Source organism: Xyrauchen texanus, chromosome 18, assembly GCF_025860055.1.
Source record: "Xyrauchen texanus isolate HMW12.3.18 chromosome 18, RBS_HiC_50CHRs, whole genome shotgun sequence".
Classification (NCBI taxonomy): domain Eukaryota; kingdom Metazoa; phylum Chordata; class Actinopteri; order Cypriniformes; family Catostomidae; genus Xyrauchen; species Xyrauchen texanus.
In genome coordinates, this window is record NC_068293.1 from 25,840,103 (window position 1) to 25,859,260 (window position 19,158).

At 40.8% G+C, this 19,158-nt stretch overlaps 1 protein-coding gene across 2 annotated transcripts in view; it reads right to left on the bottom strand.

Annotated features, from left to right (window-relative positions):
* Positions 1-18,742, bottom strand: part of stxbp5l (syntaxin binding protein 5L) — a 252,949-nt gene extending 234,207 nt beyond the window's left edge. For both annotated transcript variants that reach the window (XM_052148848.1, XM_052148847.1), the window contains exon 1: positions 17,931-18,742. In XM_052148848.1, the coding sequence (XP_052004808.1) occupies positions 17,931-18,098 (168 nt within the window). In that variant the 5' untranslated portion in view covers positions 18,099-18,742. The remainder of the gene's footprint in view (positions 1-17,930) is intronic.
* Between the last annotated feature and the right edge of the window lie 416 nt (positions 18,743-19,158).

Below are 19,158 nucleotides of genomic sequence, written 5' to 3' on the forward strand. Positions count from 1 at the left end.
CATTCAGTTTGGAGTTCAGGAGATTGTCTTGACCAGGACCACACCCCTAAATGCATTGAAGCAACTGCCATGTGATTTGTTGATTAGGTAATTGCATTAATGAGAAATTGAGAGGTGCGGATCCAAACACGGTTTTATTAAATGATAATAGGACAGACACAAAACACTGGAACAAAAACAAATGGTCCACGATGGAAAAATGAAATCAACACACGAGCACGAAACATCCACGAACGATCAAACATGGGCACAAGAGCAGGCATAAAACACTGGAACATCACATACAATGATCGACAAAGACTGAACAAAGAACCAGGTTTAAATACAGGAGGGAACAAACAAGGGAATGAGGGACACCTGGAGGAAACAATCACGGAAACTAACCAATCAGGGGAACACCAATGAAATACAGAGGACTACAAAAACCAAACAGGAAACAGGAACTAAACTAAACTTCAAAATAACAGTACAAAAACAAAAGACAACAGTGAACGTGACAATATATTAAGTCATAATGAGCCATTTAAGTCATGATTTGAGTGAAAGTGAATAAAACGCACAGTTGTTGTAGTGCCTCTAGTGTTAATTTCTCCTGGAAACAGCAGGGAATTGTACAGCACCTGGAGACAAATTTAAGTTTTGCAAAAATGTATATAGAGTCATGTTTTCACTATGAGACTAGGTTGATACTGTCTAGGTTGCGCCACTCCTCTTCAACCTGTATATGCTCCCAATGAGCCAAATAATGAGAAAGAACCAAATTGCTTACCACAGCTATGCAGATGACACACAGATCTACTTAGCCCTATCACCTAACGATTACAGCCCCATTGACTCCCTGTGCCAATGCATTGATGAAGTTAACAGTTGGATGTGCCAAAACTTTCTTCAGTTAAACAAAGACAAAACTGAAGTCATTGTCTTTGGAAACAAAGATGAAGTTCTCAAGGTGAATGCATACCTTGACGCTGGGGGTCAAACAACTAAAAATCAAGTCAGGAATCTTGGTGTGTCTCTAGAGTCAGACCTTAGTTTCAGTAGTCATGTCAAAGCAATAACTAAATCAGCATACTATCATCTGAAAAATATTGCAAGAATTAGATGCTTTGTTTCCAGTCAAGACCTAGAGAAACTTGTGCATGCTTTCATCACCAGCAGGGTGGATAATTGTAATGGACTCCTCACTGGCCTTCCCAAAAAGACCATAAGACAGTTGCAGCTCATACAGAACGCTGCTGCCAGGATTCTGAGCAGAACCAGAAAATATGAACATATCACACCAGTCCTCAGGTCTTTACACTGGCTCCCAGTTACATTTAGGATTGATTTTAAAATATTATTACTGGTATATAAATCACTCAATGGGTTAGGACCTCAATATATTGCAGATATGCTCACTGAATATTAACCCAACAGATCACTCAGATCATTAGGATCACATCAGCTAGAAATACCAAGGGTTCACTCTAAGCAAGGAGAGTCTGCTTTTAGCTATTATGCCAGCCGCAGCTGGAACCAGCTTCCAGAAGAGATCAGATGTGCTCCTACAGTATTCACATTCAAATCCAGACTCAAAACACATCTGTTTAGCTGTGCATTTACTGAATGAGCACTGTGCCACTGTGTGTCGGACTGTTTGTACTGTATTTTATTTTATTCTAAACTGTTTCAATTATTCTTATTTTTTTATTCTTATTTTAATCTCTTCTATGTAAAGCACTTTGATTTACCATTGTGTATGAAATGTGCTATATAAATAAACTTGCCTCGCCTTGCCTTGCCTTGCCGATCTGAAATTAAGAAAAAGAGCTTAATAATAATTGTCTTACTGAAAATCTAAAACTTCAAAGGTTTGTGTAAGGGTTAGGGGTATGGATTGGTGGCAAACAACACAATTAGTTTGGTATACAAACAGCAGAAGTCAATGGAAAATCTGTATACATGTGTTCTCTCTACAAGCTGTACTTCCAAGACAAAGACATGTTTAGACATAGAAACATACACACACAACAGCTTGTTGTGGTCTTTAGCTATGTTCTGTCAAGAAGAATGATCTTCAAAAGTCAAAATAAACCAGGAATGCAATCTGACCCAGAATGCATCCATAGGGTTATTGCCTACAAGTAAATAATTCTTAATAAGAGAAAGTGACAAGGACAAACAGATAAACGATGAGAATAGAATCTCAGGTAGGTTTCTGGCATTATCACTCTGGTTTGAGTGTGCAAGACTCACAGGCTCAATTCGAACACGAACACACACATATCTAAGCCCTAACTCCAAGACATAAGGTTAGTTTAAAAAAAATAATTTGAAATGAGGAAGACATCTACTAATAAGAAGAGACTTACAAGAGTGATAGTTGGAAGCAATCTGAAAGTCAAACCATAATTTTTAGCAGTCAGAATCTGGTTCAATCTGCCTGATATTTTATTTAGCCTTAAATTAAACAAAAACATTAAAACAATTAAGTGAATATTCTAACTCCCATCTAGGCTTGAAGACACAAAGAAAAATAATTAAATGAGTCTTGGGAGGGAGGGGGAATTGATACAAGATAAGAGAAATGAGGCTCTTTTATTGGGTCAATAAGTGTGCCATCGCCCGGTGAAGCCACATGAGGGCAAACAGAACATTTTAAAAGCAGATCTGTTACCAATCAATTACAAACCAGACCATTACCACACACAGCAGAATATAATGGAATACAACAAACCAATGAGCACAAAAAACAGTGCAAAATACTTCTCACCACAGCAAGAGAGAAAGAGAACAAACAAAGCACATTGTGAAAGTTAATGTGATGATTTGAGAGTATTTACTCCTTTCTTGTTCGACACTGAATTCATCTGTCTGCCTGTCTAGTTTTTGTCAGAGCTGGGCTTTGTTCATATACTGTATATCTAAACGTCACTTGACACAGAACATGTGTGAGTGCAGCCCGTTTGAACCATGCTGCTGTTTATGCTGCAGGTGCAAATCCGTGCTAAGAGTGAGAGTGAATGAAATTACTGTGTGTTCAAGCCATTGTGTACTTGAGCGTGCAAGTGCACGTGCCTAACTGAATATCACTAGAGTAATAAACTGCATTTTCATACTATGCACCCTGGGCATGGAATAATTTGCAAAAAGATCTTAAACTAGAAACGTGTATATCAATTGATAAATTTAAGAGCATCATAAAGAATGTGGTAAAGGAGACATGTGCTTGTTTTTCTTGAGAGGCCATTGTGTTTGAATGATTTTTATTTTTTGTTTTACATGATTGTAGGTATGTATGTATGTATGTATGTATGTATGTATAAAATTTTTTTTTTACTATGTTGTGTTTATGTATGGCTGCTACCTTGGCCAGGTCTCTCTTGTAAAAGAGATTTTCATCTCAATGAGACTTCCTGGTAAAATAAAGGTAAAAAAAAAAAAAAAAAAAAAAACTAGCCTTTCCAGTGAGGGTGATGTCTCAGTGCTGAAGTCATCGGAAAGGTAGTCTATGAAATGATGCCAATCAGAAATGTACGCATCTGTCAGAGGTAATATCATCAATAACTTTAATCAAATATTGATGTATGTTGGCAGCAGGTTCGACATGGAGGTGAGGCAACAAGGTTTTAATCGAGCATTGGACAACTCATGCAGAGTGAATTGGAGGCAATTCCACAATTATAGTTAGACATCGCTTTCATTTTTAGAGTCAATATACCAGGGTTGTGCTGTCACAAGAAGTAGGTAGGACCCAAACACAGATGCAAGTAAAAGGCTTTATTACAAAATAAATAAAAAAATACAGGAATACATCGACTGGAGATCACACGACTCAAAACAAACTGGCACATAACAAGAACACAAGGGGGATTCTTTAGGAAAAAGGTAGATAGGGAGCAGGTGCCATTGATGATGTTAATTGGAGAACAAGCTGTTGCCGGGGTAACAGATCTTTTGTTCTCCACGTGGCACCTGCAAGACACAAGAGGGCATGCTAGACAAGACAACACAGGAAAAAAACACTCAGATAAGACAAACAGATAGTCAGAGGAAGCACAATCAGGCCAGACTGTGACAGTACCCCTCCCCTGACGGATGCCTCCTGGCATCCACAACAGATACCAACACAAAAGGACTGACCAGGGAGATAGGGAAAAAAGACAAGATGTGGAGCATGAGTTTCAAGATCCTGACACTGAAACCGAACCAGACAGGAGAGTCAGGATCCAGACAGCATGCTCCGAACATGAACACAAAAACACACAGCAGGGAAACCACAGTCTGTAGCTGTGCACTCACACAGAGACAAAAAACACAACACAGACCAAAGAGTGCACGGCAAGGAAACCACAACTTGAAGCAGTGCACTCACACAGACAAAAAACAAGGATAGGTACAGTGCATGGTCAGGAGAGTACCCCTGAGCCATGCGCTCAACACAGACACAGAATAAAAGTGTCAGGATCCTGCCACCACAAAAACCCAGACTGACAGAATGACAGGATCCTGACACTGAGCATCCCAAAAGAGTAACATCAATCACCAGACAAGACAAATATAAAAAAAGCACTAACACATAACAGATAGAACAAAAGAAAGGGAGGGAAGGGAAGGAACCCAGGGAGGAACCGGCTGGGCAGTCCAAGGTGTAAGTAGTAGGAGGGACCAGGGAGGAGGTTTAAGGAAGGGAGTGGGGTCTGGCAGCCAGGGAGGAGGCTTCAGGGAGGGGAATGGCTCCAGTGGCATTGGAAGGGGCCTCAAGAAAGGGACCGGGTCTAGCAGCCTGGGATGTGGATTCAGGTAGGGGGCAGGGTCCAGAGGTCTAGAAGGAGGGTTCAGGTAGGGGCCGTGGTCGGCGGCCGGGTAGAAGGCCTGCAGAAGGGAACAAGAGTGGAGAGGAGGGTGGCAAAGGCAGGAAGGGCATGGGCAGACTGAGCACTGGACTCTGGGGGCTGACTGACTGCGGAGCAGTCGCTGAGAGCTGGACAGAGCACTGAGCAGTATTCAGATTGGATTTGAATGGCCACTGAGCAGTGGTCAGACTGTACTTGAGCAGCCACTGGACAGAGGTCAGACTGCACATAGACAGCCACCGAACAGGGGTCTGACTGGCCGCTGATGTTGGATGGGTGCTGGAAACTGGATTGAGCAAAGTGCTGGTCGTTGGCTGCTAGGGACTGGACAGGACAGTCGACAGCCTCAGGTATAGGACAGACACGATGGCCACAGAGAACAGGACAGGCTCGTCGACAGCCTCAGAAAACTGGATAGATTGGACAGTGGACTAGACAGACTCGATGACCAGGGGGAACTGGACCAGCTGTGCAGTGACCACCGTGGTCGGGAATGCTGGTAGTAACTGGGGAATGGACTCATTGACCATGAGTGCTGGCAGGGGCAGGGGAACAGCCTCCTTGACCATGACACTGACAGTGTGGGGGGGGGGGGGGCATGGGCTGAGAGGGGTTCTGGAGTCTGGGGTGCCACCTCTGCAACAGGTCTTCAACTTCCGCAAGGCAGCAGACATGGTCCACCAGATCCCAAAAAGGTAAAACAAAAATCACTCTTACCACCTCCATGCTAAGCGGATTGTCCAAGCCCGAAAGGAAGAGTTGTTTCAACCTGGTCTTGTCAAAGCACCACCTATGAGGCTCACTGACCAGCTCCATAGTGTAGCCGCCAAAACCACAACCGTTCTGGGACCTGGCCATGGTGAGGTAGAGCTGGGCGGTACCTTGAGAGACCTGTTCCTTTCAGGCTGGAGCGGGATAAAGAAAAATGTCCCATGCCTCTGCTGGGTCCATTAGGTAAGTTTGTTATGTCACGAGAAGTAGGTAGGACCCAAACGCAGAGGCAAGTAAAGGGCTTTATTACTAAATAAATCAAAATTCAAAGCAAAACTCCCACAAGTGGGAAAAACAGAAAACAAAAAACTTCAATAACCAACTGACCATAAACCGACCGATGTCTTCAGGAAATCCCAGGAATAAAACAACTGGAGATCACACGACTCACACAAGACTCAACAAAACAAACTTGCACAGAACAGAACACAAGCGGGATTTAAGTAGGAAAAAGGTAGATAGGGAGCAGGTGCCACCTACAATGTTAACTGGAGAACGAGCTGTTGCTCGGGTAACGGACCTGTCGTTCTCCATGTGGCACCTGCAAGACACAAAAGGGCATGAGAGACAAGGCAATACTGGCAAAAACACAGACGAGACAAACAGATAGTCAGGAGAGGCATAGTCAGGCCACACTTTGGCATGTGCACTATTTAGAATCGAATGAAGAATGTCAGGTAACACTTTATTTTAATAGTCCACAATAATGCTCTAGTTAAGCACAAATATGTAGGTAATTAATTATTAATAACCTGCATATTAAGGTAATTAATAACTCTGCATATTAAGCTGTGATATGAGAAAATAATTATTTTAACATACTAAAAACATCAGCTTTGTATCAGTTTTCCAGAGTTAAATACAACATGTAGGCAGGCCTTTTATATTTAAGTAATATTGAGTTAATGTCTTTTTTTCACAAGTTCTTACAATAAAAAACACTCACAAACACATAAATACACACAAACACACAAGTCCTTCCACTTGCTTTTTTGTGCGATACGCTTGATTACAAAAAGAGAAAATTAAGCAGAATCAGAGAAGTGGAGTGGAAAAAGGTTTAGAGGATATAGATTGACTGAGTAGGGTTATTCATTAATGGGTGATTACAAGCACAGAGCTTCCTTGGACCTGCTCAGTCACTGAGGAGACAACACAGATTTTGAATGAGGGATGCAAAGAAGAATCAGGCTCAAGCAAGTGACACTATTGGAATTCAATCAATTGAGCAAATGTAAAAGCATGGACCGATTAGTGAAAGGAAGTGTGAGGAAGAGAGTAAGACAGAAAAACGTTTCAAATTCAACTTACAGAAAACTCTAGGTCACTAGTTACATGACACTATTACTCCCATGTTAAGATACAAATTTTCTCAGAGAGAAAGAAAGACATTTCTGGGCACTCAAACCCTCTGACAGGCTTATCTGCTGTGGGGATCTTGGAGATGACAATGAGGGATTCACAATATATTATTGATGTTACAACCCAAGTTTGGGTCCAACTTAAGTAGCCAGTCAAGAAAAAGTTTTAAATCCCAGTAAAGACACAGAAAATAAGTCTTCCAGGTCAGCTTCTTTTCCTGCTCTGTGTATTATAAAATGGTTTTAACTAAACAGAGACCAAACTCACTATCCTTTATTTAAATTAGATTAGATTAGATTCAAATTTATTGTCATTGTGCAGAGTACAAGTACAAAGACAGCAAAATGCAGTTTGCGTCCAACCAGAAGTGCAAAAAAGCAGAAAAGTGCAATGTGATAATCAAGTATAGACAGGTGGTGCATAGGCAGGTACAGAAATATATTGCAGTGTTATAAGAGCAGAATAAATATGGCTATGCAATATGAGCAGTGTATGAACAACATGTACAGATATGTGCAATGTAGTAGCAGTGACATTTAAAATAGTAGTAGAATAATATAGATATGCAGTGTATTAGCAGAATATATAGTAAGAAAAACAGTAAATATGGATGAAACTGTATGAACCATATAGAAAGATATGTATAGTATGTACAGCTATGTGCAGTGTGGTAAAATTATAAGAGCAGTAAGAATAAGTGTATGTACAGGATGAATAGTATGAAGAGTAGTAGAATATGGTTATGTATAGGTGTAATTACAGTATGTACATTTAAATAAATAATAGAACAGAATGGGTGGAACAGGGTAGTGTCCGGGGGGTGGGGGGGTAGTCAGTTGTTACAGGGATGCAGAGATAGAGTTCAGTAGGGTGACAGCTGCAGGAAAGAAGCTTCCTCTGAACCTGCTGGTACGGGTGTGGAGAGACCTGATATGCCTCCCGGAGGGGAGTGGGGTGAACAGTCTGTGGTTGGGGTGGGAACAGTCTTTGATGATGCTGCGTGCCTTACGCAAGCATCGCTTACCCTGTATGGCCTCGATGGAGGGGAGCGAGGAACCGGTGATGCGTTGGGCAGTTTTCACCACCCTCTGAAGTGCTTTCCGGTCATGGGCAGAGCAGTTGCTACACCAGACTGAGACACAGTTGGTGAGGATGCTCTCGATGGTGCAGCGGTAGAAGTTCACCAGGATCTGAGGAGACAGGTGGACCTTCTTGAGTCTCCTCAGAAAGAAGAGACGCTGGTGAGCCTTCTTGATCAGGGTAGAGGTGTTGAGGTTCCAAGAGAGGTCCTCGGAGATGTGGACACCCAGAAACTTGAAGCTGGTTACACGCTCCACCTCAGTCCCGTTGATAGAAATGGGTGTGGGTGTGCCAGCTTTAGACTTCCTGAAGTCCACGATGAGCTCTTTGGTCTTCTTAGTGTTGAGAGCCAGCTTGTTGTCAGTGCACCACGATGATAGATGCTGAACCTCCTCCCTGTAGGCCGTCTCATCATTGTTACTGATGAGACCAATCACCATAGTGTCGTCTGCGAACTTGACAATGGCGTTAGAGCCATGTACAGGTGTGCAGTCGTAGGTGAAGAGGGAGTAAAGGAGAGGGCTCAGCACACATCCCTGTGGTATGCCGGTTTTCAGGGTGATGGTTGAGGAGGTGTGGTTAGCTAACCTAACAGACTGAGGTCTGTTGGTTAGGAAGTCCAGAATCCAGTTACAGAGGGAGGAATTGATGCCCAGTTCACTGAGTTTGGTGATCAGTTTGGAGGGGATGATGGTGTTGAATGCTGAACTAAAGTCAATGAACAGCATTCTCACATAGGTGTTGCTATTGTCAAGGTGGGACAGGGCAGAGTGAAGTGCCGTAGAGATGGCATCCTCTGTGCTCCTGTTCTGAAGGTAGGCAAATTGGAAGGGGTCCAGTGAGGGTGATAAGCAGGTCTTGAGATGGGCCAGGACCAGCCTCTCGAAGCACTTCATAATGATGGGGGTGAGTGCAACTGGACGGAAGTCATTAAGGCTTGTTGCATTGGAGTGTTTCGGCACCGGCATGATGGAGGTGGTCTTAAAGCACACGGGGACAGCTGCTTGGTCTAGTGACAGATTAAATATGTCAGTCCAAACCTCAGTCAGCTGCACAGCACAGGCCCGGAGAACATGTCCGAGGATACCATCAGGACCAGCAGCCTTGCGTGCATTAATCCTGCTCAGTGCCACACACACATTGGTTGAGGAGGAGGGGCTGGTGAACTGCAGAGACCACAGCCTTGATGGCCACTTCCTTGTTGTCCCTATCGAAGCGGCCATAGAAGTTGTTCAGCTCATTAGGCAAGGAGGTGTCAGTGACGGGGGGGTGGAGTTAGTAGCTTTGTAGTCTGTGATGGCCTGGACGCCTTGCCACATGCGTCGGGGGTCAGAGTTGTTCTTTAAATGATCCTCCATCCTTAGCTTGTGGTTGTGCTTGGCCTTTTTGATGCCCCTATTCAGGTTAGCCCTGGATGAGCTATAGGCTTGAGCATCACCTGATCTGAATGCAAAATCTTGTGCCTTCAGCAGGAGTCTGACCTCACTGTTCATCCTTCCGATTAGGGAAAGTGGTTATCCGTTTGAGGGTGGTGACACTGTTGATGTTTGAGTTTATGCAGTCCAGAATGGAGGAGGCATATGAATCAATGTTGCGAACACTCTCAAGTCAGTGTTTCCAAAACGCTGCTGAAGTGCCGAGTCAGCTCCTTCTGGCCACACTTTGACTGGCCTTACTGTTGGTTTCACACATTTGATGAGTGCTAAATACTTGGGAAGTAGAAACAAAGAGATGTGACAAAGAGAGCGAACATTGGAGAGGAAAAGGCTTGGAAGAGCGAGTCGATGTGGAGTTAGCTTTAGCCTCGCTCGAATTCCTTCACATGATCCCCTACGGTGTTGTTTGCGTGTCCGTCTGAAGAGCCCTCCAGTCGGTGTGGGGATGTTTGGAGGTCCCGTTGGCTTAGCGATCTCTGGAAATACGCTAATAACGATGTCTGAATTGCTGGAACCGATGACCAAAAGTTCCTGTCGGGTGTATGACATGTACGCTAAACTGTTTTTACCAAGAATACTTGATATAAACAAGCATATTACCACTAATTTGCAGAATCTGGAGAGACACTGAGCGTCGCGATCCATTCGCGCCACCATCTTGATGAGGAAAATAAACTAGACTCAAAACAACAGCAAACACAGGAACATGTTTCCTGGGGCAGCATCCATAAGGTGCAGCCATCACCTCTTAAATAGCCAGGACTTCAGGAGTAGCTGGTTCAAATCTCCATCACATCTAATTGGCAGCCTCACACAGGAAAATATATTGAAATTAGCAATATTACAATATTAGCTATTATGTTTTTCCAATAGAAACAGTAAATAATTTTTCTATGCCAATTATAATATTTAAAATCATACCTGTTACACAGTAATTTAAAAAAATTGTACCTTTAGTGGTACAACAGCTTGTCACTGGGCATTACCCTCATTACACCTAAAGGTACTAATATGTACCCTTTAGAGAGAGATAAGACACGTAAGGATCCCTTTAGGAAGAGATACATAACAAATACATATCAAATAACATGTAGAGGATAAAGTTTATTGGTAAAAAATTTATAAATAGAAATAAATACTAGCTATTGGGATGGGCAGAACTTACCATATTAATACATCCCAGACCCCACACTGATATTTAACGTGGGAAATCTAAGTTGAGATGAAATTTTGCTCTTATTCCTAATTCTTCGAAATGTAAATATTCAAGCCAGTGGGCCCATGACCAAGGTAGATTGGGGTATGGAACAGGATTTTAGGAGGCTAACAGCCAAAAATGCACCTCTCTGCATTGTCAGCTTCGACCGATGCCAGGTTTGTGTACATGACAGGGTCTTGAAGGGTAGGGTGACCATAAATCCTCTTTTTCCCAGACATGTCAACTTTTTCGGACCTTAAAAAAGCGTCCAGCCGGGATTTCTAAATTTGCGAAAATGTCCGGAATTTGGCTTTAGTTGCATTATGATGTGCATCTGATCTAATACTGATCCAAGATGGCGGCGCGGTAGCACGCAGCGGCCACTCCGGATCCACAATGGCGCTATTTTTGTTAAAAAAGCCCGACTATCGCAGCACATGGACATCGGAGCAACCAGTGTTCGTGTCTACCATCGCCAGACACTACTGAAATATAAGACTCATGCAAAAACCAAGCTGCATGATGACCTGCAGGAGGCGCTACGCGTACTCGGCTTGCTGCGGAGACCAGGCCTCCAGTCCTCGGCGTCGCCTGATGCCGGTGGCCGGGGGAGAGGACGTCGTAAGCGGTGTGCGAGAAAGCGGAAGCGCGGAAAGAGGGCCGGGGTCCATGCTAGGCTAAAAACAAACCCTAGCCGGCCGGCTCTCCCGTCTATCCTGCTCTCAAATGTTTGCTCCCTGGACAATAAACTGGACTATATCCGACTCCAGCAGGCTACGCAGCGTGAGTTTAGAGACTGCTGCGTGGAAACAATGCCCAAACGAATGCTTTGGTCCAGGTCGAGATCTGTGATAGGCAGAATGTATGACATATAAAGCTAGCACTTATGTGTCATTTGCTAATAAAGGTGCAAGTGATTTAGAAGCACACATTAGCTCTGTGAAGCATAAAGGGTCAGCAAATGGTGAAAGTTCATCAGGTAAATTAATGGAAATTGTTTTGCAACTAGGTAAAATTGTTATCACATTGCTTCATTTTCCATGGCCATTCAAAATAATAGTAATAGTAAATGAATGTGTACTCAAGGAATCAAATATTTTTTTTTAGTACATGGATTTTTATTTATGTATATATATTTATGTTATGCTAATAGAGTGTCTTTTTCATTGTATTAAAGTTTTGTTCATAGTAACACTGTTTTGAACCCTATTATTCCACCCCACACAATCTCCGAAAAAAAAAAAAAGAGGTAATCCTTTTGGAAAACCAGAATATGGTCACCCTTTTGAAGGGGTGATATTAAAACTGAATAACGTGAACTAAAACTTTTGAATATTGACTGAATAGTCAAGCAGCCTCTTATCCATCAGCAGAGAAGGTTCAGTCATATTAGCGGAAAAGCAAGTTATGACATTTTGATCAAAGATCATGAGGTCAAATGTATTTTATAAAAAAAATTATAATATTTACATGAATGAGTCGTACACAATAATACCAGTAACATGTATTAAGAAAATTAAATTGGGTCAGTTTTGATTTCATGCCGACTTCACAGAGGAAAAAATAGAAGAAAATGCTGGGTAAAAGGAGATATGGCTCTTATTAAAAGTGTGAGTTATCATGTGTTGTAAATAAAACTACTGGAAAAAATGGTGAAGGAAATGTTGTGAACCTATCAACAATACAGACTGAATACAACTCATGTATTTGTCTTTGGTTGAATGAGCACAGCTTTCCTGTCGAGAGATGAGGATATGTGTAGGCAGAGTGGGATACTCTAGAGCACAGGCTGTGCTTGCCACAGCGGTCTCAGAGTAGAGGAGAGGAAGCCAGCATTGTGGACAGCGTGCCACTGCCAGAACGATACCACAATATGTTTCCTTCCAGACATTTTCATAAATGACAAAACTCGACTAAATTTCTTTTCATTTGCAAATAGATAAAGAGTCAAACATAAGGCTGTCTGGCTTTAAAAAAAAGACTGCCTGGCTTCAACCTTCCATTATGCATTAACATACATATTCAATATTTTATTCTATTTTTCTACTATGCCTTTGACTCTATTATTATTGTGTGCATCTCATACTTACACTGAAATGAAGAGAGAGATCTCTACATTCCAGTACACATGAAACATGACAGCCCATGACTGGAGCTGTTGTCAAAGCTCATGAGTCAATTGAGTGATCATAACCAGAAATGGGTGTCACAGTCGGTTCTTTAGCATATGACAGTGTGTTCGGCAGCATACTTCAGATCTCAGTCTCCAAGGCACTATCTCAGTCAACATCCCAAAGAACACATCTCTCTCCAAAGCACAAGGTGGATCCTCCATGTCTCCAAATCTCTCATACAATTTCTCATCTCTCACATACTCTCTCCAATTTTCCTTGATCTTGTAAAATAACAATTTCAATGTACTTTGTAAACATATGTTAACTTATACTGTACAGAACTCAATACATCCTTTCAAGTCAATGAAGACCATCAACTGAAACTAAACCACAAAAACATCTGGTTCCGAAATCCTTGGATTCATAACAGACACCCAAATCCATAAATATATGGCCACCACAACATGACCTACCCATTCGCAATGAAGTTCATTCTTAACTATTTCACAGCATACAATTCTAAATTATTAATGTTTTGGCAAATACAAAAAAATGTATCTTATTGTAAATAGACCTCCAGAAATACATAAGAAAAAATGTATGATGTGAAACCTTTAAAATAAAAAAAAAAAATCAGCCTACTGTTGTTTTTAATTTAGTCAAAGAATTAATCAAAGGGTACAGACTGAGTGGTATATAAAATGCATAACACTTGATTTGACTCTGTTCTCTAAAAACCTGACTTCAGTTACACAGCAGTAAACATTCCTTTCAATCCCAAACACCAATATTTACACGTAACCAGGATGCCCTACCGGCACTATGTGCGTGTTAACTATTACTACTACTACTACAACACAACAATAGATGGAAAATGATTGTTAAAACGATTTGTTAAATGAAAACAGTATTATTGTCGAAAAAACAGTTGTTGTCAAAATATGATTATCGGTGTACATTTTAGGCTTGAGGTTACATTCGGGTTTTAGTTTATGTATGTTCTGCCTGACAAGACTTTGGATGTTTTTACTTCAGAAATTAGGCTATGAAGGGGTAGAAGTGCATCCAGACAACTTTTTGTTTTATAATATGTGTTTATGGTCTTTATGAATTCTGGGATGTCCAATCTGTTGTTTGAGATGTTCTAATCATGTTTAATTATTTGTAAGTCACTTTGTGTAAACGTGTCTGCTAAATTAATATATGTAAATTAATGTCACAGTGGCACTGGAGGCTATAAGGTCTCGTACCAGCTGGAGTCTCTCTCCCCGTATAGTCCCTGGGGAGAGCTGAGCAACATGGCGTGTGCATGGACTGGTAGTGAATGAATATTTGCTGAGAATATTTCAAAAGAATTCTCATATAGCCAAATGTTTAATTAAACTGCGATTTAAGCACATGATACATCCCATTAATGTTCCATTCTAGCGTTATTGTTGTCGTTTCTCCTTTCTTGCAGCTTTATTTTTCCTTTCTATGTTGAAGAATAAAACACGGATGACCTGGATTGCTCTAAATCTCAAGCTCTCTTCGAACCAAATTGAGCCGTGTCAGAATCGTTGCAGTCAGCTTCCGCCAACACATCCGGCTGGTAATGGCCTCTAAAAATCTAAAAATAGCTTGAAGAAAATCACATAAGCCTGGAGACTACAGCAGGCTCTCTCAGTTTCTATGTAAGTGAAGACACCTCGGTTATGTCATCGATTCTCTATCACTTGACTTCTCCACTGCAGAGAGGATTGAGTCCTAAGAATACAAAATCCTGAGCAGATGATAGATAGATAGATTTCACTTTGATTTCAAGTTCGTAGATTAAATGGCACAAACAAATTAGTAACAAAGAACTTGTCTATTAGCCCTGCATCATAATCAATTATACTATATATATATATATATATATATATATATATATATATATATATATATATATATATGTGTGTGTGTGTGTGTGTAAGGAATAATTGACGACGGACTGTTGAATTGTTTAAAAATAATGCACACCCGAGGTGATAATGCGGTCACGATGCACAGCATAGTTTAAACAATTCAACGGTCGTCAATTATTCTGCTTATACCACGGTTACCACACCTTAAGACATCATTCAGGGTTTTATCTCAAAGAAAATTCTGGTTTTGTCCCTAACATGTTCTTGTGAGTGAAACTACTTTCTTCCGCAACATATTCAGCATCTTGCTTTAATACAGCAGAAGCCTTCATTGCTAATTCGAAAACGTCACGTTAGTGCATGTGTGTGAGAGTTTGTATTTGACAGATCGAAAGCAAGAAACTCAGAAAATGAGAGAGATTGCTTCTGGGATTACCTTTTTTGTTGCTGCTCTCGTCAAAGTAACATCGCTTCAAAATCGGTATATTCCTGTTATGTACCTTAACAACTTTTTTCATCCCTACTGAGATGCAGGAGTGCGCTGACATGACATGACAACTCTGTTTTTCTCTCAAGAGGCTGTTTTGGCCCCAAGTGTGTGCGTTACGGGAATAATGTGTGTCCTCGAGTGTTGTTCCCACAGATATCTCAGATAAAATAGAAACTGTTGTATTGATCAAGTGTATCTTGCTTTAATACAGCTCAAGTCTTTGTTGCTAATTCGAAAACGTCATGTTAGAACCAGCAACAGAGGATGCACTGGTGTGTATAAGCAAAACGGGGGGTGTGGTTAGCGTGGTGTTTTACACTACAGCTATGTAAGGCTGAATAGGGCAAAATATATTGCAACAATAAAAGTTATTTCAGAAAATATAAATTGTTGTATTGATCAAGTCGCGCGGGTGCGGCTCTATTTTTCGGTTGCGACTCGAGTCTCTGTGTGTGTGTGTGCGTGTGTGTGTGTGTGTGTGTAAGTGCGGGGGAGACGAGGGAGTGCAAGGGCTCTTTTTAAACTAAATTGAAATAAATGACCGCAGGCACGTGGCCGCAGGCTGGATGCATTTGTGCATGGAACTACTTTCTTACGCGATGAATCGGAATCTCTCATTGCTGGTTCAAAGCAAATTATGCATCCAAGACTTACTTAGTAATTCAAAAAGTTCACTTCAGAAATAGTATCACGGCTTGTGCTGTTTCTAACAAGTTATTGGATAAACAAGGATAGACGGCTGGAAGTGTGTGTGTGTGTGTGGGTGTGGGTGTGGGTGTAAGTGTGTGGGTGTAGAGAGAGAGAGAGAGAGAGAGAGAGAGAGAGAGAGAGAGAGAGCGTGCAATCACCTGTTGCCACACCCAATCAGAGATTTCTCTTTGAGCTTTCTCAGTGGAAAACAGACATCCAAGTGGGGTATTCCTCTCTATTTTGCAGTAGCCGGTGCACAAGAGTCATTCACTATAGAAACAGCGATGTCCTCTGCCATTTTAAACAGTATGTATCCAATGTGGAAACTCTGATAAAAGGTACCTTGAGTTCTGTGATAAATCAGTCTGTTGTGTCTCTCAGCATGAGCCTTAATCCTGAAGTTGTCCATTTAAAGCTATTTCCTAGCTTTGGTAATGTATTAGTAATATGAGCGATCGGGGAGTGCAGTTTTATGTAAACAATGACTAACAGATTCACTTTACATCACCAACCGCTCATATTACACACAAACCTGCATCCGTTGCCACCACCTGCTGGCTAACATATGTAATTTCAAAAATAAAGCAAGTAACTCCTTACAGATACACTTTAGTTTAGAACAGAATGAATGCAGAGATACACAGACAGTGAAACGTCCGAGTGTCACACCATCAGGGCTCATGGAACATCTCTCGTCCAATCAGATTCGAGGAATGGAACTAACTGTGGTATATATATATATATATATACTACCGGTCAAAAGTTTTGAAACACTTGACTGAAATGTTTCTCATGATCTTAAAAATATTTTGGTCTGAAGGCGTATGCTTAAATGTTTGAAATTAGTTTTGTAGACAAAAATATAATTGTTTCACATTATTAATTTATTTCATTACAAAACTAAAATTTAATAAAAAAGAAAGTTTTGAAATTGATGACTTGGACCAAATAACAAAGAAAAGTACGTGCCTAACATAGATGGGAACTCTTTCAATACTGTTTAAATAGCATCCCAGGGTCATACCTCAAGAAGTTGGTTGAGAAAATGTCAATAGTACATTTCTGCCAATTTGTAAGTGTGACTACTGTAAAGATACTAATATATAACACAGTTTTGATTTATTTTTTATTTTGTTTAGTCACAACATAATTCCCATAGTTCCATTTATGTTGTTTCATAGTTTTGATGATGTTACTATTCTAAAATGTGAAAAATTATAATAAAGATTGAATAAGTGTTTCAAGACTTTTGACCGGTAGTGTACAGTATATAGAATAGCAGCCCTAAAAAAAACAAATATATATATATATATCTTATAAATGTATGTTTATCTTACGCTAAACATTCTGCCCCCTTACTTTTGAAATGATTGCTACACCCTGTATATATATATATATATATATATATATATATATATATATATATATATATATATATATATATACATATATATATATACAGTTGAAGTCAGAAGTTTACACACACCTTAGCCAAATATATTTAAACACAGTTTTTCAACATTTCGGATATATATATATATATATATATATATATATATATATATATATATATATATATATATATATATATATATATATATATTAAAAAGCTGGAATTAAAGTTTCAGTACAACCATCCTATATGAAAGACGGAGAGTTGGATTGAGAAACATGGCTTGTCTGTAGTTTGAGTCCCATTAAAGTTCGAGGGGGCCCTTGGATGGCACATATTGATGCCAATAGTCCAAAGGTTCTGGCTCCATTCTTTGGGACTGAATATAGATAGTTAGTATCTTATAAATGGTGCTTAAGTTTACAATTATTTAGTACCGTTAACTGCTGTTGATGAACTAGTTGACTGACTGTGGTTTACTGTGAATAATGGGTAGTACTGTGTATGTCTCACTGTAGATTTTTTGGCAGCAGTTGCACTGCAATTTGTGGATCATTCTATCAACAACAATCCTCCCAAAGTTGCATTGATCAGCACAGACCTGTTGGCCAAAACTAGCTGCACATCTCTAATTACAGATGCGCCCTTTGCGACAATGTGGAGAAGGGCACCCACCTTACAGATATGGAAGTGCTCCGACATCAGTGTCTCCTGGATCTCCAGCTCCCGTGGTGTCGGTGCCGCACTGGGGGTCCCAGCCGCACTGCCACACGAAGGAGATCCACTTGGATTGACAGGTGAAGAAGTGGTCAGCCCGTCCAAAACCTTCCGAAACTTCTTCATCTTTATGCTTGTCTTATACGTTTGTCAACGTTTCTCTTAGACAATCTTAAAACCTTAAAACGGCATAGGAAATGATGCGGCTTCACAGCACGAATTCAGGCGGGAAAAATCTCCGCTGGCTCCTCGCTTCTTCCTCTTTTCAGGGATTATGTGAAGTACAAACAGTCGCAAAAGAACATTGTCTTACGTAATTAGGCTGAAGTACACAAAAAAGTGGATGATGAATGGTTACAAATATGCGAGGAGAGGTTTGGTGCGCATTAAAGCCTGAACCAGGCTGGAGAAGAACCAAGAAACTTCATGCTACTTACGCAGGACGGTATCACATCCAACTAATCAACATTCTCAGCAGCCATCTCAAAATATGATAAAGTACAATTAAGTTTGTGAAAATGAATTTTCCCAGCGAGATTCAATCACTGTGCACGCCAAAAGTCACCTTTAATGTTTGTTGTTTGGGATCCCAGACGCAGAAGACGAGAGACTCGTCGCAAAGGACCAGCGCACATCGACAAGCCAAAATCGAATAAAGACCACAGACTGCCGTAAAAGGACAGGAAATTATACCACCTGAAAGGTTTTGTTTAAAAATCTCCCCTCTCTCATATGAGTTGTTTTGGACTAGAGAAGACGAGTACCCTCAACCCGCCCCAGCTCTCCAGCAGTCGAGTGCAAGCTGCTGTCCAGGGTGCTGAAAGATCGAGCGAAAAAAAGTCACGCCCCTTAATGCTCTGATTGGACCACGTGCTTCAGAATCCACAAACAATGAAATAGTGCTTAAAAATGTACACAATTGCTCGTTAACTTCATTTTACATGTTTTACCCAAACTGTACCCATCTTAGCTATAAACGCTTTTTCAAATGTATCGGGTTTTGCCCAGTAAGTGCCAGTACATTTTAAAATTGGTTGTAAAAACAAATATGATAAAGAATGCGTGGAGGAAGGATGCAGAGATTAAGCTTTGGCTCTAATAGCTTACTTTTTGTTTGATCGAGGTACAGTGAGTGTTTTTTCAATGTTAAAAGTTTGGTTTTTAAATGCACCCTCACATCAACTGA